The following is a 26419-nucleotide window of genomic DNA, read 5'->3' on the forward strand; positions in this document are numbered from 1 at the left end:
GTTTCAAAGGTGATTGAAAAGATGATGGATATTAGACTGAAATGGTGGATAGAATCCAGCCGTTGTCTACCAGATCAAATGGCTGGCTTCAGAAAACGCAGATGTACAATGGACTGCATCTTTGACTTGGTAACGTTTGTTGACCACGAGATTAGCTGTGGAAACATTGCTGTTAATGTGTTTATTGATATTGAGAAGGCCTTTGACTCGGTCAGCGACCTTCACGTTCTGCTTGGACTCTCAACTCTCGGAGTGCATGGCTGAGTGCTCAAATGGATAGCTAACTTCTTGAAAGACAGAAATATATATAAATGCAAATGACGGCCAAAGTGACGCATACACCGTAAACAAAGGAGTTCCGCAAGGAAGTGTATTAAGTCCACTTCTCTTCAATGCGGTAATAGCAGGTTTACCAGCAGTACTTCCAGCAGACATAAACATATCTATGTATGCTGATGACATTTGCATATGGACATCGAACGAGTCTCTAGACATTGTCAAGCATCGGCTCTAGGAAGCTTTGAACGCAATAGGTGACTATTGAAGAGAACGGGGCATGAAAATATCTTATGCCAAATCAGCGGTTCTGCCTTTCACAAGAAAGAAGGTTAGAAATTTTGGTCTTTCAACAGATGGCCATGAGATCGAACTGGTTCGGAAACATCGTTTTCTCGGCGTGATTTTAGACCACCAGCTTCGATGGACTCATCATTTGACCGCCCTGGAGTACCAAATTAGTTGTGTCATAAATGTTCTCCGCAGAATCTCAGGCACGAAGTGGGGTGGAACAACTGCATCCCTACTCCACGTCCACTCAGCACTTGTGCGTCAGAGAATTCCTTACTCCGCCCCTATATTGCATAAATTATCTGCGACGTCCCTCCATCGGCTACAACTATTACAGGCTCGGAGTTTACGAGTGTGCCTAGGAGTCCCGCAAGCTACGTCCAGTCACCTCACTATTGCAGAAGCGCGGGAACCGCATTTCACGGTGATTCGCAGCCTGGAAACATGCCGACATCTCTTCAGAATTTCTACTCAGCATTCTGCACATCCCCTTTTCTCTCTGATAGAGAACCGTCCGGGTGCACAGTTACACGCCTTGTTTCAAGAGCACAAATCACGACTCCCACGATCACTTTTTTGGCAATCAGACCTCTGCTACCCACCATGGCTTCTGCAAGCGCCGAAAATAGAAACGTCAATCGAAGGGCTTAAAAATAAAAGCGACGTTCCCACATTAGCAGCAAAACAATTAGCGTTACATCACCTATTTGACAAGTACCAGGAATCTATTCACGTGTACACGGACGGGTCTGTAATCAAAGAAAGTGCGACTGCAGCTTTTGTTATACCATCCTTAGGGGTAGAGTACGCTTGTCGACTGGGACGCACGTCGTTACCAACAACAGCGGAATTAGTGGCCATTCTCCAAGCCACTCATTTTATTAAAAGATATGAGACACCAACAAAGTGGGTAATTTGCACGGACTCCTTATCGGCTTTAGCATGTCTTGAAGATATTGTTGACGGCCAACCTCACGCACGAATAACATACGCAGTACTGAACAGTTTAATTCAGGCTAATGAAAGGAAACATGAAGTGATATTACAGTGGGTCCCCGGCCATGCTGGTATAACAGGAAACGAACTAGCGGACTCAATGGCAAAATCGGCCCATAAAGATGCATAAGTTCAGCTCATTCCTTTATCACCAATGGACATAAAACGGATATTGAGAGTATTAAAGAAAGATTTGTTTATGTAAACACGGTTTAATGAAAACACTAAGGAATCAATCCCTTACGAAGTAGACCCTGAACTCAAATACCAGCTGAATGTACAACTTTCTAAAAGTACCGAGACATAAATTCATCGACTGCGCCTTGGGACAGCACACACCAGACATTTCCTACATCGAATCAAACAGGCTCCTTCCCCGGCTTGCTCATGTGGCCACGACGATGAGGATGTCCGCCATCTACTCCTCGAATGCCCCATATACGACATGCAAAGACGGCAGCTAGAACAAGAGCTACACTCGATTGATCCTCATCGGCCTTTCTCACTCGCAAAATTGCTGGGCCCATGGCTATCGAAAATAGCACAGCGAAAAGCATTGAACGCGCTTGAACATTTTTATGAAGACACCGGCATTATTAACAAATACTAGGTATTGCACTGAATAATCGCACGATGTCACTGTAACGTTCTTGTATTGTTTGTAATTATTAGTACTTGTATGTTACGTTTTTGTGCGTGAATTGTTTCAACACTGTAATTCTCATCTCATCTCATCTGTTTATATGCTCATCGAAGTCTACATCACGGCCGTTTGTGTGTGTTTGTGACTTTTCTTTACGAACTCATTGTGGTGCAACTTGCATTTGACTTTTATACTGTTATGTTCATGGGCGTATAGGACTGTGCTGTGGATTTCTGACCGTATGAAGAGGTTTGTGTTCATTTTTTTATATATTTTTTATATTGTTGCTGCCGCTACGAGAAAAGGAGTAGCCGTCACCATTATAAGGTGACTACGTCTCTTTCTCTTATTTTCATTTCAATAAAAAGAAAAAGATGTTTCCGGTCGGCATGGGTACGGAAGGCGGAATAGCAGTATGGTAACTGAACATGGAATTGGCATCTACACGCTGGGTAGCGCATAGTACGAACTGTGTCGCAAACCCAAGTGTTGAGAGGACATAGACAGAATGAATCCCTACTGTCAGTGTCGGCAATAATGAGTGGCCGTACAAATACATCTGTGTGAGGACACTGCCGGGCCGGTTTGTTCTATATGCCGCTCGTCTTGTCGATTCGGGGTAAATATATGTATGGGGCCTATTTCAAATTCCGTTCCCTTAAAATGCGTGTTTAGCGAAATGCTTGGGCATGACAAGCAGTATAGTGTGGTTCCAGTGGTAATCTGTGGACTCTTTTACAGCCCTACATAGCAACAGACTTCTCCCCGCTTTTTGACAACCAGCCGAAAACATTCACGCCAGTGGAGGGCCACGCGTATTATTATTTCATATTATTTGATATGAAAACAGGTACACAATGCATAGAGAGGGAACTGAGAGGAGCACAAAGCCTGTCTGCGCCTTAGGAGAGGAGGGCACAGAAAAGGAAGTTGAAGATAAGGAGAAGGGAAGTAAACAAGAAAAGAAACAGGCAAGATGACAGGCCCCAAAGACGGAAATAAAGCAAGGCAAGTAAGGAACAAAACACACACGCAAGTCACACGAATTATGAAAGAAAATTTTTAAAAAGTGCAAGAAAGAATTGTATAAGTTCAAATATACGAATAATAAATTCGGTATGTCTCAGAAAAAAAAAAAAACGTTAGAGAAGACTATCGGTAAGTTCGGAGGTGCCCAAGAAGCGACCGCATGCATAAGTCAAGACGGGAATGCAACCTATGTTACAGAGAAGGAAAGAAGCACATACATGGTGTCTGATCACGGTTATACGTCAACCAATTTATGGCCCGAAAGCATGGGCATGAGAAAAACAAGGACGATACAGCAAAGCGTAGATAATATGTTGGGAACTACCGCCATTGTATATATAACTCAAGCAAAATTAAACACTGCAGCGATGCAGTAAAAGTAATAACATCTGCTCTGCTCAGTCGACACAACGTTGCTGCATTATATGTGAGGACAGAAAGCAAGAAGGAAAGCGATTTGTTAAAATGAGATTTCTAGTAGACGCAACGCTCAACTGGAAAACTAATATACGTACACCTATGCGTACGGCAATGTCAAAGAATTCAACTCATTAAGGGCGCTCCTTCAATGCTAGCTATGGTTGAGAACGGAGCAAACAGTAATTTGAGAAAGTGATATGTAACATTCTAGGAGAATGCCATGCAACGCAGTCTTGAGCAGGGTGACGCATCGGCCGCATGTGTGCAGCCTATGGCGCATAACGATGCCGAAAAAAACGGAAAGAGTGACCCGATTCGTGTCTAATAAAGCAGGAGTTTGGCGTTTTAATGTTATTGCTTCCGCATAGCATTGCTTTTCGCAAAGCATCTCCTCTTTGCGAAGATATACAGGTGCGCGCGCGTGTGTGTGCAAGACCGCGCGTTCGTGCGCTGTTAGGATCGGCCTGCAAGGGTACTGCTCCGCAAAGCTATTTCAGCCCGCTGCACGTGCTTCGACCGACCCGCGGTGGTAGCGTCCTTCAGAGAACCAGCGAGGACGACAGCGCTAACCAACCATGAACTTCCTTCAGAGAACTGCGGATTACGGCAGCGTTAATCCACCATGCGCCTCGTTCGGAGAATCGGTGACGGCAGCAGGGCGGGCCGCGTTTGGCGCCCAACGTATTGTTGGTTGATTTGCCATGTCTTCATGGTCTCTCTCGGCAGCAAGAAGACCTTCCCCAACAAAAGGGTGCTTTGCGGTACGTGGGCCGCAGGATTCGTCACAGTCTGCTGACACTCGTGGCGACTACAGGAGAAAGGCAGCTGGAATTTAGAGGCGCAGGACAATGGGCAGCCGATGGCCGCGCTGCGGGGGTCAGCTCGGGGAACCGACGCGCCTTTCAAGACTCAAGATAATGGACAACTGGCGGGTCGACTGCGTTGACGTTTGACGCTGCGAATCGGCGGTGAACTGCCGTTTCCACTCACCTAGGGATCTAGGGAGCACGGAGTGTTTATAAGCGGCTGTTTGTCAGTGCTAGTGTGTGCTCGTCAATGTGCTCTGTGATCGTGCTCGTGAGCTGCGTGCTCGTCATCGTGCTCTGTGCTGCGTGTTTGGAGCTTCGTGCTCGCATGCTGTATGCTCGTCTTGCGTGCTCCATTTGGGAGCCACGCTAGACTGTTGAATGTATCTCTTGTTTAAAATGTAAATACTGTAAATAAACCCTGTACGCCTAGTTCCTCCCAAGTTCCTCTCTACGACCTACAACCCCTTCAACTGGTGGCAGCGGCGAAATCGTCCGACAACTCTAATAGCGCCAGGCCGAGCGGACATCTCGGTCAAATTCGCCATCTGCTATAAGAGACATACTGCATTTGTTGTGTCGCATGCCTTCAAATAAGATGGGCACATTTAAGTAATCACACTTATACCCATGTCACACGGGCACTCGCGAACTCCGTTGAGCATGAAATTCTCTAATGGAGATTTACGGCAGTCGGGTTGAGGCCGTGCTACACAGCACGGTGCGAGCTTTCGACGGGCGCCGCGTGGGACAGAAACGGCGATGCTCGCTTACTTCCGCGTGCAGCTGCTCTCGTGTATACAGTCGCCGTTAAAGTAATCTATAGGCAGCCTTCTTCCCCCCCCCCCTTTTTTTTAACGTAGTATGCAATCCAATAAAATCACAGCGGGAAGGTTTGCTGTATATGTTACCGCAAGACTTCAGCTATCCAAGCATAGCGAAGTTGAAAGCGATGCTGGCCACACTGCGCTCTTGCTTTCGTGGGCCATGGAGGAAGGAAAAAGTACCTGACCTAACCTAATGTTAACGTAGCCTAACGTTACGAGGCGGTCATTTGAGGGATCGCCCGATGTGTGTGCGCAGGCGCGAGTAAGAGAGAAAATCTGGGGGCTTTTGCTGCTTGACCATATCACTCTGCCTAGGCACTACGGAGGAGGTTTCTTAGCGCGTGTTGCATGCGTTTGTCCTTAGGCGTGCCGGCATTGCGGGGTGGGTTCGAATTTGTTTACGCTCGGACGCTGGCTGCCGGTGAGGGGATGGAGGGATGGATGGAAAGCTTTATTTCGTCCTGCAAGTAGTGATAATTAACCACTAAGCGGGCCGCTCCCACGTCGGGACCGAAAGGCCAAGCCTAACGGCCACGTCGTGAGCCTGCTGGACAGCCCACAATTGTTCATCCAGGTCACAGCTGCCAAGTGCAGCCTCCCACCTGGAAGCGTCCTTGATCGCCGAGTCTTCAATTCTTTCGCAAGACCGGAGCATGTGTTCGAGCGTGAGGTGAAATACCGCTGTGGCGGACAGACTGTCTCGCACCTATGGCGCTCGTGCTAAGTCAGTCGTGCCGGATCATAGCTTTCTCGCGCCTTACGGCATTGTACCTTGAAAATAACACCAGAGATGTTTCCGTGGGAGCAGTAGGGATCGTAGTATAGAGGCCGGGTCCCGCGGTTGAACGCAAAGGGCTGAAAGTCCACCGGTGACGCTCGACACCCCTGCAACCGCTATGAGAATACGCCACACTGCCCTAACGCCTCTTACACTAACCTAACCCAACCTAACCTAATGTTAACCTAATCTAACATTAACCTAACCAAACGTGGCCGAGACGAAAGGACAATAATCGTCACGGTGTAATCGCTGTGAGAGTACGCCGCGCCATCGTAACGCTTTTACGCTAACCTAACCTAAGGTAACCTAAACCTAACGTAAACTTAAGCTAGCCTAATGTGGGCGAGACGCAAGACCAATAATCCTCACGGCGTTACCTTAGGCAGTGGCGTTCAACCGTGGTTGCTAAGGCACTGTGCGTTTATTTCACTCAAAGCGGACCACTCAAAAATGCTCCTGAAAAGTCGCGGACAGCAGCATACGAAAAGCCTGCCAAGAGCGAAGATACTGCACCAGGAGAGCAGGCCGGGCCTCTACTACGGCCCCTACTGCTCCCCTAGGAAAATCAGTGTTTTTTTTTTTTTAAGGTAGAGCGCCGTAATTAAGGGGGCAAAAGAGGTTTAATGCGGCATGATTGACTCATCACCAGCGCCGCAGGCGCAACAAAGTCTGTCCGACGTACCTTTAGACACAGCGATCACCAAATGGGGCGTCCGTGCCCACTGCCTCACTGCATGTGCACGGACAGCCAGCGTCGGAGCGTGAAAAAACTCGACCCCACTCCGCAATGCCGGCGTGCCTAGGGGACAAACGAATACAATACGAGCACAGAAACTTCTCCTACGTAGTCCCCAGACAAAGTCAGATATTCAAGGACCAAAGTATATTTTCCCTCTGCCACCCGTTCATACTCTCGCCTGCGCACAAACGTCGGGCGATTCCTCAAATGACCGTCTCGTGGAGAAACGTTAGGAGAGAGCATTACGCCACACAGCCAGCCTTAGCAAGCGAAGGCTCCGTGAAGCCCATACATTTACTCAGTGGTGGCCTAACACGTGACCTCTTACGTCTGGATCACGGAGCAAGAATCGAGATTTGCTGAGACGTTTGGTTTCCAGTAGCTTTGCCAATAATTTTTATTCAGTGCTCGCTTGTTCGGCTGCCCTGCCGCGGCTCTGCCTGCAGAGCGGGAACACTAAAACCAAACGCGCACTTTGGCGTGCGATCACGTGTTGGGCCACCAGGTTTGGCTTCAGTCGCGTTGCGCGATGCTCCCTCCTCTTTTTCCTGCCTCCATGGCGTGGACAGCGTGGGCTCGTGGGTCACGTTGTTCGACCGGTGCGCTTCGAGTTGTGATTCTGCGCTGTGCTATCGTGCGCGTGCGTGTGTTTGCTGTGAGCTCACCTGTTTCCAGATGAGTGACGAAGCGGATAAACAAACGAAATGGCGGAACGACATTTCTCCATGCTGCGGCATGGCAAAGCATTGGTGTAGAGGGTGCAGGCGCTGATGTCCTTCAAAACAAATTAAAGACTCCCATTATGTGGCGTACACCCAAGGCAAAAAAGTAATAATAATGCTAAAGTTTGTAAGTGAGCCAGTTACGACGCTATTATGAGCGTGGTTTTCTTCGCAGCTGTAGCTATTTGGGAACGAGAGCGCATCATCCTGCCGTAATTGTCATAGCCGAACTCACTTCGCCCAAAATCTCCATTTCACTCCATTGGCGCAAGGGAGACCGTGTGACACGGAGCGCAAGCCCTTTGACGTAAATTCGAAGGAGTTAAATGGAGTGCGCGGGTGCCCGTGTGACAGGGGTATTCTTAGAAAGATCCAACAGAAGCCCAAGTTGTAGCTAAGCGCGTCCTTTCCACGTTGAAAACAGCCTATGAGGTACACAAGCTCAAGTGGGTACACAAGCACAAATAAAGGCGACTGCTCGTCCGGCCATACCAGTGTACTTGGAAACGAGATCACAGACCTCTTGTCAGGCCATTCGCAAGCCACACGGACGCGTCTGTATGCTTTTTATAGACCACCTTTCGTTTTAATATGAGCAAACAGTGCGGAAAAGTTCGCGTGCCAACAGCAGTGCCATAACAAAGAGCCTAGCGAGTGCAAGGAACAATCTTCAGTCGCACATGCTGCCCCGATTTTGTGTCAGCCAGTTCACCGCTTATCTTTAGGCACATGTGCAGCTCCTGACCCGATTGGTCACCGGCGTGCTAGAACGTAGGAGCGCATGTGTTCCTCGCAGCGTGAATGACCATGTGAAGAGCTTGGCTGAGCGTATCTGGCTAAAAATGCAAACGTTGAGGCAGACGTGCGTCTGTTATCGTTAAAAACGTATAATGACATTTTCATAGCCTCTATAGACGGCGGGAGCGTATTTTAGTACTACTGCATAGTGTCTTCTGGTCAACGCTGGTCTCGCCATGTAACCTTTATGAGCTGCTGGGCTCTGTGATCATCCCTCACAGATTCTCTAAATAAACTTGCCCACATCCTTGGAGCAGCGCACGTTTATTTGATTAATTTGCGTGTAGGCCCTGATGAACTATACACGATAAAAAAGAAAGGAAAAAGCAACAAAAAGAAAACAAAAGAAAATCCGGAAGAACGCTACGAATTGATGTAGTTAGCCACCGCCTGGCCCTCTGCGATCAAGGCTATGAGCCAGCGGGCACACCACAGGGCGTTACATGGGGTGGTATGAAAGCACATTTCTCTTCCCAGAGCCTCCATATTATACTGAGTTAATTTTTACCATTTGTCAGGATCGTCGGTTCAGCGTACGCGTCGAGGCCTAGAACTCGGACATCTAGGCAAAACAATGTGATACCTCGAATTTTTCTTTTTGCACGAATTGGGATTTCCAATTTTGTTTAGGCGCCAGTATTTATACAAGGTAAGCCGCCAAGACCAGCCAATCCTTAAAAAATATATTCTATTGATCTTACGCGCCGAAACCACGATATGATTATGAGGCACGCCGTAGTGGGGGACTCTGGATTAATTTCGACCACCTGGGGTTCAGTAGGTTCATTAGGTGTAACGTGCACCTAATGCACGGTACACGGCATTTTTGCATTTCGCCCCCCATCGAAACGCGGAAGCGGCGGCCGCGGTTCGATTATGCACCTTCGGGCTTAGCAGCGCAATGCCACAGCCACTACGCCACCGCTGCGGGTCCCAAGCCAAACTCTAATAGACATGCAGGATACCGGATTCAATTCGGCGCGTTCTCTGCGGCTGTCCAGATAAGTTCAGGAGATGCATGCGGCTTGCGTACCCCAGAACCCGAACTCTCGCTTGCACACAAGCGGTTTGCATACGCAAGCCCTCTGGTAAAACTCCCGAATGGCATAAAGGCCAACAGGCTCGACCCGATTTTGCCTCACTTGAACCTTTGCCCGCGTTCAGATCAAAATATCTTGCGAGCCTGGAGCGACGCTGAGAGCCTTTGGTGGGATACAGTGGTGCTCCTCTTATTCTTGCGCGATAGTGCCTTATAGGACTAGGGCCTTTAGAACAACTTGATAGGCACCTTTGGCGGCTGAATTGTCGGCGCGCTAGCTAGGTGTGTCTGCATATCCCGCGTGGAGGTACGTGCACACCCTTTGTCAAAAATGCACGGTCCACCGAACCTGCCGCGAAATCTCGCTCGGATCCTTACCGTGGGCCTTATATACTATTTGTCTAATGCTTAGAAACTCCGGAGGAGGAGTATGGTGGTTCTCATCACCCCCATTCCCAAGCAATGAACAGGTAGCAGAATTACGATTAAACTTCTATACAACCCGTACTCATACAGCTAGGTTATAAATTACTGTTTGCTTAAATAGCGCAAGGAAGGCGAAGGCAGAAGGGAATACGACAGGACGAGCGTATTATCTTCTGTCTTCGTCTTCGTTGCGCTATTAACGCATACATGCATTGGTACTAACTAGCCTAGGTTTCAACTGTTATAAGCAAGCGTTCCTGCAAATGTTGTATATAGCCCTCTCGGCTCTGTCATAGCCGTCTTGACTCCTCTCTTTTTGGCTTCCCGTCTTCCCTGACCCTACGACTAGTAGGAAGGCAAAGCCTTGTGCGGCTCTCCATTTTTTCACCCATTAATCAAATATTTGACAATCTACAGTATCACGGCCATCGTCAACGTGACGCTGAATGTGATGCTTTTTTTCAGACTGCAAAAGCTAAGGTGAGTTCTCTCATGATCGCAGAAGTCTGTTGGCTCTTCTGTCACAAAATAGTTTACCGTCGAGTCGGGCAGTTACAGTGCCCACGGCAAGGAATTTCTAAGCCCTTGCGCTTCACCCCGCAGGTTGTGATTTGTCAGGCGGACATTGCTTACCGATTCGTGTAATCCAGATAAAATAGCGGTATTGCGCTATCCGCACGTGGCAATTTTTCAAAAAATCTCCACAGCTAACAACAGAAACAACCAAAAAAGTTTCGCGGTATATTGTGAATTCCATGGGGCCTGAGCTGTTGAGTGGTAACTTGAGCTTGAACAACTGAATGCAATACCTAAGTACTTTAATTAGTTCATGCAGCGCCAAACAAGTGTTATTGCTTAATGACTTTTTAGCGACTACAGTACAAATCTTCTAATTTCCGTGCCCTCCCTGAGCCAATGCGCCTGGCCGCCACTCTTGAATACACGAAGATGAAAAAAAATTATGGGGTTTTACGTGCCAAAACTACTTTCTGATTATGAGGCACGCCGTAGTGGAGGACTCCGGAAATTTCGACCACCTGGGGTTCTTTAACGTGCACCTAAATCTAAGTACACGGGTGTTTTCGCATTTCGCCCCCATCGAAATGCGGCCACCGTGGCCGGGATTCGATCCCGCGATCTCGTGCTCAGCAGCCTAACGCCATAGCCACTGAGCAACCACGGCGGGTCACGAAGATGACGTTATTGTGTAATAACAGATGGCTATAGTTTCGCATCGTTCATCACCGATAATATTTGGAGGGAACAGACGAAAATTCAGCCTAGAAGGAGCCAATGCCTCCAGGGAAGAACGAAAACTTATCTCTTCGTTGTTAAATTTGAGCGCGTTCATAGGAGTTGTGTACTTGAATGAGGAAAACTTGTGAGAAGGGGGTGAAACAGCGTACTCAGTTGGGTAGCGTTGGAGCGCCCCTTCCGAGCTGAAACTCAACATACAAAACTCAACCAAGTTTGTGCAATTGATTGATTCAAAGATACTTGTGTGCTTCCTGCAAGCTTTGTTGGAAGAAACCAGTTTTTATGGACCACTAAACTGTTCACCGAGGACGCTGTGCAAACAAGAGGAGAAACACATTTAGCTCTTCTTGGGAAACACGGGATCCGCTGAACGAAGTGCTTGGCAGTCTGAACAAGCAGCGTGAGAAAGCGAGTCAACAAGCGCAATCGTACGGGGAGAAAAACGAAGAAAATGGGAGGCAAGGCAATATCAGCGAAATTCGGCGGCTTGACGGGTTTCCTTCGTATTTTCGAAGCACGCGCGCGCGCGCGACCGTCTACGCTGTGATATACGGCCCCGGTTGTTTCTCCCTTCATTTCGTTTCAGGAACGTGCCCACAGCTGATTTCATTTCGCTCAGCGATCTCAAAACAAGAAAAAACGGACAAATTCGGTGCTTTCTTTACTTCCTATAAATCTCCCAACCCCCGTCGTCGGACGTCGGCGCTCCTGGGTGGCTGCTGCTGCTGGTACGCGAATGAAACGCGACGTTAGAACTTTGACGCCGCCGCTCCGGCATCGCAGGTTCGGCGCGAAACGATCAATGACAACGGCGTCCGACGAGCAAGGCATTCGGTTCACGCTCGGTCGCCCGCGCTCTCGCCCTCCGAGTCACGTATGACTGACGGCGGGCGGCCTTTGATGGATGCGAAGACAATTGCGGCCGAAAGACGCGCCCGGACAGCGGGGTGCGCTCGGGTGAGCCAGGGAAATCCCGAATCTCGGCCTCACGTGGGCTCCTCGTTTTTTTCTTTTCTTTCTTTTTTTTTATTGCGCCGTTCGTTTCATTCCAGCCGCCCTTCTCGTCCCTCCGACACGGTAGGCAGACGGAGAGACTCGCCTTTCGGCATGGACAACGGTATGGCGGTCGAGAGGCGCTAGTCCAGATGGTTATCGATGTGTACATGCCGGAGGAGTACTGCACCACCTATGGGATACTAGTCCTAAGAAGAACGAAGAGAGGAACTAGCATCGTCGAGTACGCACGCCTGCTTAGACTTGAATTAATTCAGACTTGAAGTTTTTAGGAATGAAATTGCAACAAGCATACCACCACTCTAGCAGATGAAAAAAAAAGAAAGAAACTGGCGCTTTACATTTAGGAAAGCAAACAACTATATTTTGTTGTGCGTGCCGTCCACGGGGAAAAACTGGGAGCGTTTAAATAATGTGTACTGAAGCATTATCTGACAGGATGTACGCCATAGAAAATCTAAAAACAACGTAATGCAAGCGGCCATCGAAGCATTCCACATTAGGCGAAGAGTAAAGTACATCAACGTGCTTTCGTGTCACTTCTTGAGATAGAATTGTTATTAGATTACTGTTTTGATTTACGCTCCTCATATGAATCCTTGTTCTGCGTGGGAATGATCAGATACGCAGTTTGCTTTCTTTGATCGGTATTGTTTTGTGTTGTTGGTTGGCTTTCGGTTTCTTTTATGATCTGTTGGTTGTGGGATGGCAGGCAACGCTTAAAATCGAATGCTTTCCATTAATAAATTGCACATGGTAGTTGGCGTACGTCGTGACAATTTGTCTTCCACACAAGAATCGCCATTTACGCCATTTTTTAGATTATACAGGGTGTCCCAGCTAACTTTAGCCAAGGTTTAAAAATGTGCAGAAGCATTCTAGGCGAACGCGACCAAATGAACGTTGTCGGTATTGTATGGAGCGACTGATACTGTTTTAATACGATTATCATTCTTGGGCGTTTCTCATTGTTCGCACTCACCGGCGCGCCATGCATTTCGGAGGCCAAGCGCAGGCTTCGCGGCGGCGCCCCTAGATGGATCAGCGTGTCCGTAGGGAAGCGCGAGAGGTGAGCCCGGCTGCATCACACGGTTCATAGGCACCGGCGCACCACCGGTGCAATCTCAGAGACCACACAAATGACTACTCGTGAAGTTGGCGGCGTCGGTGCTAGAGGGAAGCGCGAAAGAGGAGCTTCGCTGTAGTACGCGCCTCATACATGGTGCGTTTCGGTGATGGCAATACGTTGTGTCTACATGTTGCTTCAATGCTAATCACATTACCCTCGACAGTCATCGTGAAATAGGTTCTCCTGGAATGTCTTTTTTCCTGTATTCTGCTTAATTGCATAACTAGTCAAGATTAATTAACCAACATCGAAAGTAATAACTTTAGGACAAAACTACTAATGAGAAAGTTGTAGAGTATTTTAAAATGCCTCCTGCAGCAGCTGCTAACCTCCTACTTGTTAAGAAATATTTTTTCTGCGTCTTAAGGAAAATATTCGAAATATGAAAGAAAGAAAAAAATCACCGACGATTACGATACTCCCTAATGCAAATTTTGAGTGCATATTTTTACGTGTTTTGAATTCGCGATACATTGTGGCAAAGAATTTGATTCTGAATGACACGGGCCTCTTGGCGGCGGCGCTGAGACTCTGTTCGGGCAGCTCGTTTACCAGTAGCGGCAGACGAAGCATTTCCGCCGGTTGCGTTGCTCATTGTTCAGAAAGAAAGCGTGAACATCGGAACGCGTGGCTCGCGCGGAGCGCATTCTCTAGCGGCGGCGGCGCAGGCGAAGTAGCGCATGCGCAGTCGGTCCGAAGCCCACGCCAGCAGTCTGTTTCCATGTATGGTATCAGTGGACGCGCTCGCTGCATGCCTGGTCGCCGTCATGAAGCACGTCTCGTGCGGCACTCCGCTTTCCTCCTCACCGTTTCGCCATACTCTCCTCTTCCGCTTTTCTCCTCTCGCTCTCTTCGCTCTCGCTGCATTGATCCGCCGCTGCTCTCGGCATTCGCTGTTTCATCCTTCGCTGTGCTCGTTCGCTTGGTTACGCCGAGGGACGCTCACGCTCAACGCAGGGACGGGCGCCTAAGAACTGCGCTCTAGAACCCAGGACATGACCATTTGCGCACCACAATAGCAGGGCTCTGAAACCTCCCGCGTATGAACGTATATCGCATTTAGCTTTGTGTGCTGCCACTTAAGAAATCACAGGGCAGCGACCCGGGCACTGACTGCACGATTTACGCTGGTGACGTGCTTCAATCGCGGCGTTTCACGATAGCGATAATGCTGGGGACAGATTCTCGGACTGTCAGCTTTCGGAAATATCACTTTCAGTACACGCTTATTGATTGGTTGAGAAAAAACCGGATGAGCTGATTGGCTGTTTGAGCACTACGTCATGCGAAAGGGGTAGTTTCGCCAAAAGTGATCGTCCGAGAGTAGGTCCCCATGGATAAATGCAATGAACGAAATTGCGCGGAGACGTGGCTGATTCTCAACGAATTGCGTCTCCAGCAGCTTATCTGCGTCGTCCTTGTGTGCGGCGGGATTAGGCGGCACTGAGTCACCTGATGCCCATCCGCGGAATTTGGTCCGTCATGTGAATGCAGCTTAAGCAGACCAGGCAGCACACCAGGCTGAATGCGCTGTTCGTCCTTATTCAAGAATGTGGTGCTCCTGTAACAAACCTTGCAGGTAGGAGTACGCCACCATCCATCCTTTCTCTGCCTCGTTCACGTTCTTCGATGCGTCGGTGGTGATAATCAAAAGAGGAATTTAGCTTGGCGTTGTAAGCATTAGAACGCTACGCGCGTCAGCGAGAAGACGGATGCGACCAGACGCACCTCTTTACGTGTGCTTTGAGAAGGGCTAGAGTAGAACATTGAGAGCACTGGAACGCTATTGGGACAGTGGGAAGGCGTATTTACTTCAGTGTGGATCAAAAATGCTCGTGTAATGAACAATAAACCGGAGACATTTGACAGAGGGAATGTCAGTGAGTGACGGTACTCCGCTGAGACTGTACATCGCTGTGAGGTTGCTTGTATAAATGCATTCAACAGAGGAAGTGTGGGTACCTTTTGCCTAATGTTATTACATGTCATGCGCTCTCAAAAGTAAAGGCTCTCGCATCTCTTTCTTAAAGATTTCATAACTGAGAATCGCACTTGTTGCAATGTAAATCCATCATGCCACAATGATGCCTATAACTGCCCAAGAAGCTACATCTGCTGTATCGTGCCTCCGAAGAAAATCTCCGCGCATGCATAAAAGTACGAGGGTGATGGTTACACTGATACAAGACAAAGGCGTGGCGTGCCGCTTGTAGCGGAGAACTTGTCGTAGCATGAAGTTCGTCATAGTCGAACAGCGCTTCATGCCGTATTTAAAGAGTTCTAGGGCTATTAGATTATTTAACCAATGTAGGTTACAGCAGATGATGCGGTGCAAACTGGCAGTGCAAACTATAGAGCACTCCGGTTAATCATTTGCCGCCGACGCAGCCATCGCTCTTGGCGGAGGCATGCAGGGCTCACGCACGTATATATATATATATACGTGCGTTAAGCATGCATGAAATATTTATAAACCGAGTTGCCGCGCCCGAGCGTTGCTGTACGAGCGAGCGGAGCATATATCCTGGCGTATATATAGTGCCTGCAGCAGCGCCAATCCAAGACACTCGGGCAATCGTAAATGTGTGTCGACTCAAAAGATACCGATTTCTCTGCAACGCAAGGGTGGCGCCGTCTGTCTCCATGCAACTTCTTTCGCGGTGCTTTTTCGTTATCAGTAGTGGTGACAGATGCCAACACCATCCTGTTGCAACGATATCTAGAGCTGCCTTTGTGTGACCAGTGGCTAGGCCTTCATACCTCCTTATCGAGAACCATTCTCAGGATGACCGTTGAGATAACGTCCGAACTTTGCTGCCGAGGTGAGAGAAAGCTCAACGAACCTTCCGTGAAGGGCGCAAACGGGTTAGGAACAGCTACCCAATCGGCCTGAAGCCGGCCAAATGCCGCCATGTCAGGCGACAAAATAATTTTCGTTGGATCTGGAAGACATACCACAACCCTCAAGAAAAAAGTGCTTCTGTGGTAAAAGAATTTACGTTCTTAGACTAATAGAGCACTTTGAAAGTTCGTGCGCCATCACGCGGTTTTAGCTTGTCAGTGGTCCCACTGTGGGGCAGTGCAGGCTGTGGCTTGTTCACTCAAAACAGGGATCATGCGCCTCACACCCTACTTTCCATTAGTGTAGTGTTTGCTCTTTGCCTTAAGAAGTATACTGCGCTCATTTTACTTGTGTCCCCAGCGTTGACAAAATCTATCACTTACCATTCTTATGTTCATTTATGTACAAGCAGACACTTTGTTTTAGTAGGTTTGCGCGTTGTGAGGAAATGACGTGACAATGTCCGGCATCAACCAATAATGGGTGGAAAAGCTACGCATTGAACAAAGAAAGCGCCGTACCGGTGAGAGGGCGTGCAGTGGTGGCGGGTGCCGACGACGCGCTTGTGCAGCGTAATGGCATTGTTGAGCATGTTGAGCAGGAAGTCGACGCCCTCGTCGGCCAAGATGGCCAGGAAGCTGGGCCGGCTGGCACGGGACGGTGGCTCGGCGTCGGCCGCCGGGTCGCGGCCGCCCGACCGCCATGACCACCACCAGCGGCCCGGCGGTGGATCGGGGGCCTTGGGCACTTTCCAAGGGAACACCTGCGCACCACAACATGGTCACCAAGGATGTAGGCTTCTTACTTGCTACATCAAGCGTTGCCCCCCAAAAAAAGAAAACAACGCCTGCGCAAGCCAAGGTAGGAGAGGCCAGGCGATATCAAATATACGCAAAACAAAGACGCTTAGTAAATTGTCAAGCGCAGTGATCAAGCATGATATGGTTTCAGCTCCCGTTGTCGGCGACCTTCAAGTGACATTAAGCAAAAAGCCAGAGCCGTTATCTGAGCGCTCAAACGAGAACATCCGGGCAAGTTGCGAGAGCAAAACGAGATCATCCGGACAACCGGTCAAAACTTAAGAAAATGCGGTGTCAGGGCTGCATTAAATACGCCAATTGCTGCCCAAACAAGTTACAGAAAATATTGCTTCCGAATTCTTCCTAGCGTTTGTTCACAATACCACTCAATCTATTACTTCTAGTACACTGAAGTTTCATTCGTCATTTCCAATGGCGACGTTCAAAAGGCAGATACAGGACACCATACACTTCATTGTCATCTTTTGGCGCTGAGACAGGGTTGCCTGCGCTTTTTTGAACGCTAGTTTTCCGTGAGTTCGGCGGGGTGGGTTTTGCGTCGCCTCGAGAGATGGCGCCACGCTGCGTGGCGCCTTATTCGGGCTTTTTTCTTCTTCCAGCTGAGCAGTGTGCTCTGTCTCCCTCGCGTCTTCGCCGCCTGTCGTGCCGCCTTCAGCTGATTTTCTTCTTCGAGCTAGGCAACATCCATATGGACCAGTGCACAGTATGGCGTGGTACGATGTGGTGCGGTGTGGTGTAGCACGGTGGGGTGGGGTGTACCGTTGCGAACACGCACTACACTCATTTTAAGATTGTGGCTGGTATCATCTCCAACCAATCTGCTGTCACAGTTGCCATTTCATGCTTACATCTACTGTCAATTACGGGAGAGCCAGCAATTTTTGTCACTAGAGCTCTCTTGCGAGATAATCATGTTTTTATGATGGGACAAGGGCGGATATTGACATTTGATTGTGTACTATTTTCATTTAGGTAACGTATCTTGTACCTCTATGAAAAATCGAAGGCCCTGAAGTCTAATGATATTTTTCGCGACCTGGACGTCTATTTCCTGGGCGGTCGTCACGTGGTGCTTGTTGAACCGTAATTTTGTTTAAGAGACGCGAGCAGACGTGTGAAGCACGGGCTCGGTTCGACCTGACTGGAACGCACGGGAAATGCGTCGTCTCATCCAGCCGTTTTGTTGCTGGATACATAGGGACTTTTTCATGGATCTTCGTTTGTCCACACGTGGCGACGTGGCGTGCCGTCAAGCAGGTTATATCGCGCCTATGTGCCAAGCAATTAACCTCACTATGTCTCACAATTTGATGTGATAACTTTGCTTTCATCTCCTATTTATATATCTGATCACAGATCTGTTATGCTTGAAGTATTGCTTCCCTCCTTCCTCATCAGTAATGCCGTGGCGCCTCGACATTCGCGTTGCTTGTCAAGAGTCTCGCGCGCCTCTTTCTGGGTTTGACCCAGAGTCATGGGACACACTCAAGGTGCAGTGGAGTCTGCATTGTTCAGTTGAAGGAGATGCACTCAGACAACGTATGTCCGAAGGATTGGTGGGCACTGCCACGAAGCTCCGCAGTGCCCTTCGGGTCAATCGACTGACTCCGCTAATGCGGTCATGGCAGCGTGAGCTACGGAGCCGTTTCCAACGCCTAATCGCATCGTCGTCTTTGTCAGGTGCTGCTTGCGATGCAGACGTAATCCGTGTGCACAACCTGAAGTTCTGCGCTTCGCAAGAAACTTGCTCTTTAGACAACGGAATACATTCGGTTCTGTACCCACAAGAGCCGCTCCTATTATCTCGCCTCCAGCGAGTGATTATTCGCTCTTTGTACTGCATTTGAAAACATGGCGCCTACGGTTATGCAAATGGATCATGGTGCTCAAGGATCTAGTATAATGCTTAGTGGGCTGCCTCATGTTACACCTGCGGTCGCTGACCGTCTTTGTGCACGACCGTCAGCTGATTAGCTAAAGACGGCATTATCTTCCATGAAGCGTGGCTCAGCCCCAGGCCCGGACGGGTTACCTGTTGAGTTTTATCTAACCTTCTGGGAAGATAGTGGTGTCACTTTCGTGTATGTTATCAGCCACTGCTCTGAGAACTTTGAATTCCCGGTTAGCTTTCGCGACGGTCGCATTTTGTGATACCTAAGCACGATCCATCATCAGTTTGTCCAGAGGAATAGAGGCCAATCACGCTTCTCAACGTTGTCCGCAAAACTTTCAAAGCTGTCGTCATTCAACGCTTGGGAAGCCTGATGCCTTCTTTAATAGGACACCATCAGGCATGCCCGGTCCCTGGCAGAGAGATACATAGTCTCTCGTTCGTTACGGGTGACATAATGACGTACACGCCGACCAGGTCAGCACGGGGTCTCTTGGTTGCACTAGATCAAGAAAAGGCCTTCGTTCGCCTTGAACAAACCTGCATATTTAGTGTACCGGCATCGTTTGGCTTTTCCTCAAATTTCCTTGAACCTATTAGGAATGCCTGTTCAAATATCCCAGGTACATTGTTCCTTGATGGTCGTGAAAGTGCACCATTTCCCGTTACTCGTGGTGTTCGTCCAAGGGTGACCTCTATCCCCAGTACTCTTTGTACTCAGTCCTGAGCCATTTCGGCCCTCGGCACTGAGGGACACTGAAGTGCGCAGTCTCCCACTGCCTGGTAGCTGTGCTGTGACGCATTCGCCGATAACATCACATTGTATCTCAGGGAAGAAGATAGCTTATCCTGTAGCCTTGGAATTTTCTCTGAGTATGGAAATACTTCAGGTGCTACACTAAACTTCTCAAAATGTTGTAATTTGTTCATTGGATCCACACATACACGCCTAAGTCTACTTTTACGTCTTCAAAAGAAGCATTCTATCTGTATTTTAGGCCTTAATTGATCACACCTATGATGGCACATCAAACTCTGTGTGGCTCTCAATTCTTGAAGATGTAAGACGAAATATTCAGGATGTTGAAGGGTACGATTTACCCCAATTAGAAAGAAGGTACTTAGCACAGTCTGTATTTTGCGGCCGTATGTGGTACGTTTGTCACGTTGTGCAGCCACCCTTAAGGGTTGCTAAGTCATTGCAGTCTCTTATTGGTTCCTTCTTTTGGTCGGGCAGCACACAACTGGTCTGTCCGCTGCCGGCTGCTTGCTCTGCGATTTCTGATCCGCCTGTTACAGCGTGAGTGTCCCGTGCACGAACTCGCCTGCTATTTCCTTGGCACAAAAATTCGTTACATGTTACCAAGCGTACACTTACATCGCGGGCCACAAGAGTTAAACGCACCTGCATTTTACTCTACGGCCGTGGCATTTTATCGCCACGTACAGCAGGCATGTCCTGATGTAGATGTTCTTGAAAACTATGTTGTGGATACAATGTCAGCCTTAACGCTTCCTCTGGTTCCCCCAGCGCGCCGCGCACGTTCAGTAATGCGGTGCGGGATGCGATAACGGCGTCCTTTGTTCCTGGCCACCTACGCGACTTCATGTGGCGTCTAGGGTGGTAAGTGCTCCCAAAGCGTGACAGACTAAAGCGGTGGGGCATGGTCGCATCTTCGCTGTGTCCCAATTGCCCCTTCAAGAATTCATCAAGCGAATGCTGCTGCAACGCGTCGTTGCTAGGGTATTTTGGAGGGTCGTGCATGCTGGTTTCCGTGACCTTGGCGTTAACCCCTTTATTACATCTGGTCGCTGCTCGCATGGTTGCTTCGCGCGTGCTTCGCGCGACTTTTCATTGCTGGGGTGCCTTTTTGTCTATGGCGTAACCGGCGCGAGGCAGTTGCCGTACCTTGTCGCCGCGCTCTGTTTCCACTTCTGGAGAGGCTGTACTCGGAGCTACTGTCGTTTCTGCCAGAGGAGTTTTCCTTGCTTGGGGAGGAGGAGTTACTTCGACAGTGGTCATTTCCTGTCGGTGGCTGATGGACGCGTATGGCTTAACTATCGACCAGCCTGGTTCTTGTAGCCAGGCCATCAAAAGTATTCATTGAATGTACATTGTATGTAGGTGCCCATGATTTCTGTGTGCGTGCTCTCGTATGCATGATCATTTTTGTATATGCACACCTCGTAGCATCCCTACAAAGTTATGTAATGTGCCTCTCACATCATCATTGTACATAATAATTGTGTGCGCTGTATATAGTCCACATCATTTTATATAATTTGACAATTAGTTCATCTCTAACTGTGCGTTTCTGTTGGTCTATGTGGTTATATGTTATTGAGTGTGGACTCGGACACTTCTTTGAAAAAGCTTCGCACTTTGTATATGTCATCGTCCTGACGGAATTGTGCCGCCATTGTGACTCAATGTTTGTATCGTCTTTCGTCGAAATAAACTTTTTCTAAACAACAGAATTGTGTTTTCTCGTATATTCCTATAACAGTTCGAAGCTACCATGTCTTCAATTTGTGTCTAAGCCGTACTTTACACATTTCCTGACGCAATTTACTTTTAAACAATTAATTTAGCCCATCAAGATCTAGGCCGTCCACCAAGGCACTTGCGCTTGGCGGATGGCCTAGAAGAACTAGGATGTATGCTGCAATTTTGCACACATGCGTCCGCACATGACGCACACTGCTTGTGGTGGTGATGCTCGTGTATCGTCGTCTGATGTCAGTTGGGGTGGTGGTACCTCTCTCACGTCCGCACGAGCTTCGCTCTACATCCACTTTCAGAGGGTAGAATGGAGGTGAATTTTTTAAATGCGAAGTATTCTTTTCCTCATTCCAGGAACATTGCGGTCGGTTCCTGCATCGTTTCGTTTCGGAGCTCTCAAATATATATTTGTGGCAGATGGAGGCATCAAACCTCTGACATCGAGCAGAGCAGCCCGATACACTAATTAGGCCACGCTCGCACGCATATGTCGCTGGTGCCAAAGTCAGCCAGCTGTTTGAGGCCTTTGGCATGTGCGATCACGTGCAGGTGTCCTCATTCGTGACCGCTAGCACTTTGAGACGCTGTGTTAGACTAGACCCTCCCGTCTTTGGGATCCCAGCCCACATTGCCTAATACTCTGCTCATAACAGCTAACGCAACATAGATTCCCGACATTGTACTGCCTTCATTATCAGCCCTTGTGCAGCAGGTTTTAATGTGCCTTCCCCTGAGTAACATTGCCATCGTTGTATTAGAAAAAGACAACATGACATTTACATACGTACCATCGCGCACAAATCGCGTAGTATCGCCGGAGTACAAATCATGCCGTCGTCTTCATATGATCTTCGTCACCGCCGTCATCTTCCTGCTGTCGTCCCACACAACTTGTCGCCTACACAAACACGTTGGTCCACCCGGCAACGCTGTGCAGAGCACCAAACGATGCTACTTAGCCGGGTCTCTTAAAAGCGCTGGGCATTACGTCGGTTCCCATAGTGGGTGCAATCTGCATACCTTTTTTGTCTTCTTTCTTTTGTTTATACGCTCATCACGCGCAACGCGCTGAATCTAAGTGCGCTGGAAACGATTGGATGTGATGTTTTGATGAGGTAGCTTCTAATTTTTTTCAGTCCTTTCTATACAAAAAAAAAAAGAGAAAAAAAGCGCGAAGGTTTTAAGTCCCACGTTCCTAACCATGAACCTAAAGATTTGACACAGTTCACTCCCCCCCCCCCCCCAAATGCACCAGAATCGTCAGAAAAGTTCAAGTGCTCCACCACACGACACAGTGATACAGTTTATCTTTTTTACCAACCCGCCGTGGTTGCTCAGTGGCTATGGTGTTGGGCTGCTGAGCACGAGGTCGCGGGATCGAATCCCGGCCACGGCGGCTGCATTTCGATGGGGGCGAAATGCGAAAACACCCGTGTGCTTAGATTTAGGTGCACGTTAAAGAACCCCACGTGGTCAAAATTTCCGGAGTCCTCCACTACGGCGTGCCTCATAATCAGAAAGTGGTTTTGGCACGTAAAACCCCAAATATTATTATTATTATTATCTTTTTTACCACGCACTTGGGTCAGGTCGTCCGCATAGGCCAGAACCTTGACAGCGCGCTCTACGAGGTAGCATCCTTCTATCATGCAGTTTTATTTCGATTTACAGTCTTTTCTTTCGGTTACCGTCTGCGTGAATGAATAGATCGGATCAGAATAACTAAATGAGTTAATAAAATAACAAATTAAAGATGAAAAAAAAACACGCCCGAACAGGGACTCGAACCCTGGACCGTTAGGTTAAAAGCCTAACGCTCTACCGACTGAGCTATCCGGGCAGCACGAATACACCTACTCTTCATCTTGGGTCTAGGGGACTTAACGAAGTAGGTTTTGGCATGCGTCGATACAACAACCAGTGAGGCCCCAAGACCGCTATGGGTCTCCCCTTAACATTAGCGTAAATAAATATGGCAAAGTCATCAAAGCAACGGCTCTCACCTAGCACCAAATCTGATCGGATTTCTGGGTAACTTGTTACGTTCGTAAGGAACAAATGACCCGCCGTGGTTGCTCAGTGGCTATGGTGTTGGGCTGCTGAGCACGAGGTCGCGGGATCGAATCCCGGCCACGGCGGCCGCATTTCGATGGGGGCGAAATGCGAAAACACCCGTGTGCTTAGATTTAAGTGCACGTTAAAGAACCCCAGGTGGTCAAAATTTCCGGAGTCCTCCACTACGGCGTGCCTCATAATCAGAAAGTGGTTTTGGCACGTAAAACCCCAAATATTATTATTATTATTAAGGAACAAATGATCACTGGCAGTCGCTTTCGTTCACCTCACACAATTGACAAAGATTGAACGATGAATCACCGACATATTTGAGATCGCTATAGTCGACTCGAGATATCATAGGCCTAGAACGGGAAGATTTCCGCTGACGTACCCTAACGTGGATTGCCTTGGCTTTAACGGTTAATGAAAACCGAACTGTAGGCTGCTTCCCTTGTTTGAGCGCACAGAAGGAAATAAACCAGAAAGAAGCATTACGTCACGCAGCCAGTCTTCGCTAGTCAATTCTTAGTGAACTCATTTCCTTCGCTTTTTCTCCCTCAAAAAGTCAGTCCAACACGTGACCCTGCAATCGGCCAAGGCGGACTCGTCTTCGACACGGCCGTTTGTGCTTGGTTCACGGTAAGATTTATTCGGGTGCTTTTTGCCAACCGACCTGTGCAGTTTATTTCGATATGTTATTTCCAACTACGGTCATTTATTGCAACGTATACATTTATCGTCTTCGTGGCAACGTTCGAGTAAGGCAGCCGCATGCTGCTACCCCAGCAGTTGTCATTTTAACGCGATAGCGTTAAGGAGCTCGTGTCGCAGAAAAGCCGGTGTCGTCGGCGTCGGCGTCCGCGGCGTTGGCCGTGAGCGATAAATCACGGCAGGCACTTCATAAATAAAAAGCAACTTCCAAGATGGGCTGGGTGGGAATCGAACCAGGGTCTCCGGAGTGTGAGACGGAGACGTTACCACTGAGCAACAAGTTCGATGCTTCAAAGCGGTACAAAAGCGCCTCTAGTGAACGCGGTGTTGCCTTAGAAACGAGCTGTTTCTAAGGCTCAGGCGTGCGTCGCTTGCTCAGGCGCACATTTCGTTGTCGTGCCGAACGCTGCGTTGCTCGACGCTCACCGCGTCCGATGCGGGGCGCGTAGTCGCTGCGCCGTAGCCCATTGTCTTACACCCCTTGGCGGGTCGACGGAACGCTGTCGCGTTCCACTCTTGAAGGCGAAGCTTAAGCGTCCTCCAATTTTTGGAAGAGTGTGCGCTGAGCGTAGGTAGCACGACGGTGGAAGACACTAAAGCGTACCGTAACATGATCACGTAGTAGGTGGACTCTTCCTGGCATGGAGGAAGGAAGAATTAGGAGAAAGCATCGCGCAGCACGACTAAAGCCAAAACGTATCGGCCCAAGATGGGATCGTCACGTCAGAGCGCGCGGCAGGTTTTAGTGCTCCTGCTCTGCAGGCAGAGCCAGGCAGAGCTATGGCAGCGCAGCCAAAAAAGTCCGCATCCATTAAAAACTACCGGGAATCAAACGTTCTCGGCCAATAGGTGGCAACCAAAACCCGATGTCTACGACGTGTTTCTGGCTCCCGAAATCATGTCCGCCGCATTCAACGATGAAAAGCATAGCCTTCAAGATCCCCATGGATGGATTGATGAAAGGTAGGAACGTCCCCTTTGAAACGGGGGGTTGGCAGTTGCCACCGTGCTCAGCTTTTTATTTTGTTTAACTGTGTTGTTTACTTGTGTTTAACATTTCATATACAGAGGGCGCCACCAGGTGGATTTCGACACTACTAGGGTGCCTCAATGCGTTCCTCGAGCGGCGCGCGAGGATGACATCGAGGCACTCTAGACACCACCTATACGCTGTGGCTTGATGTTAACTCGCGTCGAACGGCCGGAGTAGAAATCATGCCGTCACCTTGATATAGCCACGCCTGTTTTACATGTTCAATCGGTAATCATCATCATCATAGGATAGGGTGCCCATTACTACGCGTGTTTTGCATGTTCATTCCATAATAATCATCATCGGATAGGGCGCCCATTACTACGCGTGTTTTACATGTTCATTCCATAATAATCATCATCGGATAGGGCGCCCATTACTACGCGTGTTTTGGATCTTCATTCCATAATCATCACCATCGGATAGAGCGCCAATTACTACGCATGTTCTACATGTTCATTTCACAATCATCATCATCAACATCGGATAGGCTGCCCATTACTACGCGTGTTTTACATGCTGATTTCACGATCATCATCATCGGATAGGGCACCCATTACTACGCGTGTTTTACATGTTCATTTCACAATCATCTTCATCGGATAGGGCGCCCATTATTACGCGTTTTACATGTTCATTTCATAGTCATCATTATCGGATAGGGCTCCCATTACTACGCGTGTTTTACATGTACATTTCATAATCATCATCATCGGATAGGGCACCTATTATTAGGCGTTTTACATGCTCATTCCATAATCATCATCATCGGATAGGGCACCCATTACTACGCATTTGCATGTTCCTTCCATAATCATCATCATCGGATAGGGCGCCCATTACCAACACCTCCTAGACAAGAAGGCCTGAGTGCTCGGCGAGTGACGTCACGGACAAGAGGCCATCGGCACGCTTGGGGATACGGGTTGAATGAAGGGATCGCGGCTTGGTTCACCTAGCAGCCGTATGCTTTTATTGACCACTCCACACTTTTTCTTCAGTCTAAACTGCGGAATGAGCAGCAGGCACTTTACAAAGCATTTATTTAGAGGCACAGATACAAAACAGCTTTGTAAAACATGTGCAGGTATTGATTCCAGCAGCTTTTTATAGCGTCGCGCTTTGTCGTCTTTGTAATGTACGTTCTATGTGCATTATAATAATAATTATTATTTATTATACGGCACACTTCATACCTATTACTTCAAATAAATTGAATCCATAAAAACTTTTCCTTCCGTATTTTTGTACCTATGGTTTTTATGGCGCGGCAATGATGAATGTAACGCACTCTATTAGCTTCACAATTGCGTATGAACAATTTTATTGGGGACACATGTACTTATTGCAATCTAGATTATGCCTAA

At 48.4% G+C, this 26419-nt stretch overlaps 1 protein-coding gene and 1 non-coding gene across 2 annotated transcripts in view; both read right to left on the reverse strand.

Annotated features, from left to right (window-relative positions):
* Nucleotides 1-16758, reverse strand: part of LOC142566044 (1-phosphatidylinositol 4,5-bisphosphate phosphodiesterase epsilon-1-like) — a 305298-nt gene extending 288540 nt beyond the window's left edge. Inside the window, exon 1 of the mRNA XM_075676754.1 lies at nt 16557-16758. Coding sequence (XP_075532869.1) covers nt 16557-16627 — 71 coding nt within the window. The 5' untranslated portion in view covers nt 16628-16758. The remainder of the gene's footprint in view (nt 1-16556) is intronic.
* A 6259-nt stretch (nt 16759-23017) lies between these two features.
* Nucleotides 23018-23090, reverse strand: TRNAK-UUU (transfer RNA lysine (anticodon UUU)). The gene has a single exon. It is a non-coding gene; the product is annotated as a tRNA-Lys (tRNA).
* Between the last annotated feature and the right edge of the window lie 3329 nt (nt 23091-26419).

This window comes from Dermacentor variabilis, unplaced genomic scaffold, assembly GCF_050947875.1.
Source record: "Dermacentor variabilis isolate Ectoservices unplaced genomic scaffold, ASM5094787v1 scaffold_12, whole genome shotgun sequence".
Classification (NCBI taxonomy): Eukaryota; Metazoa; Arthropoda; class Arachnida; order Ixodida; family Ixodidae; genus Dermacentor; species Dermacentor variabilis.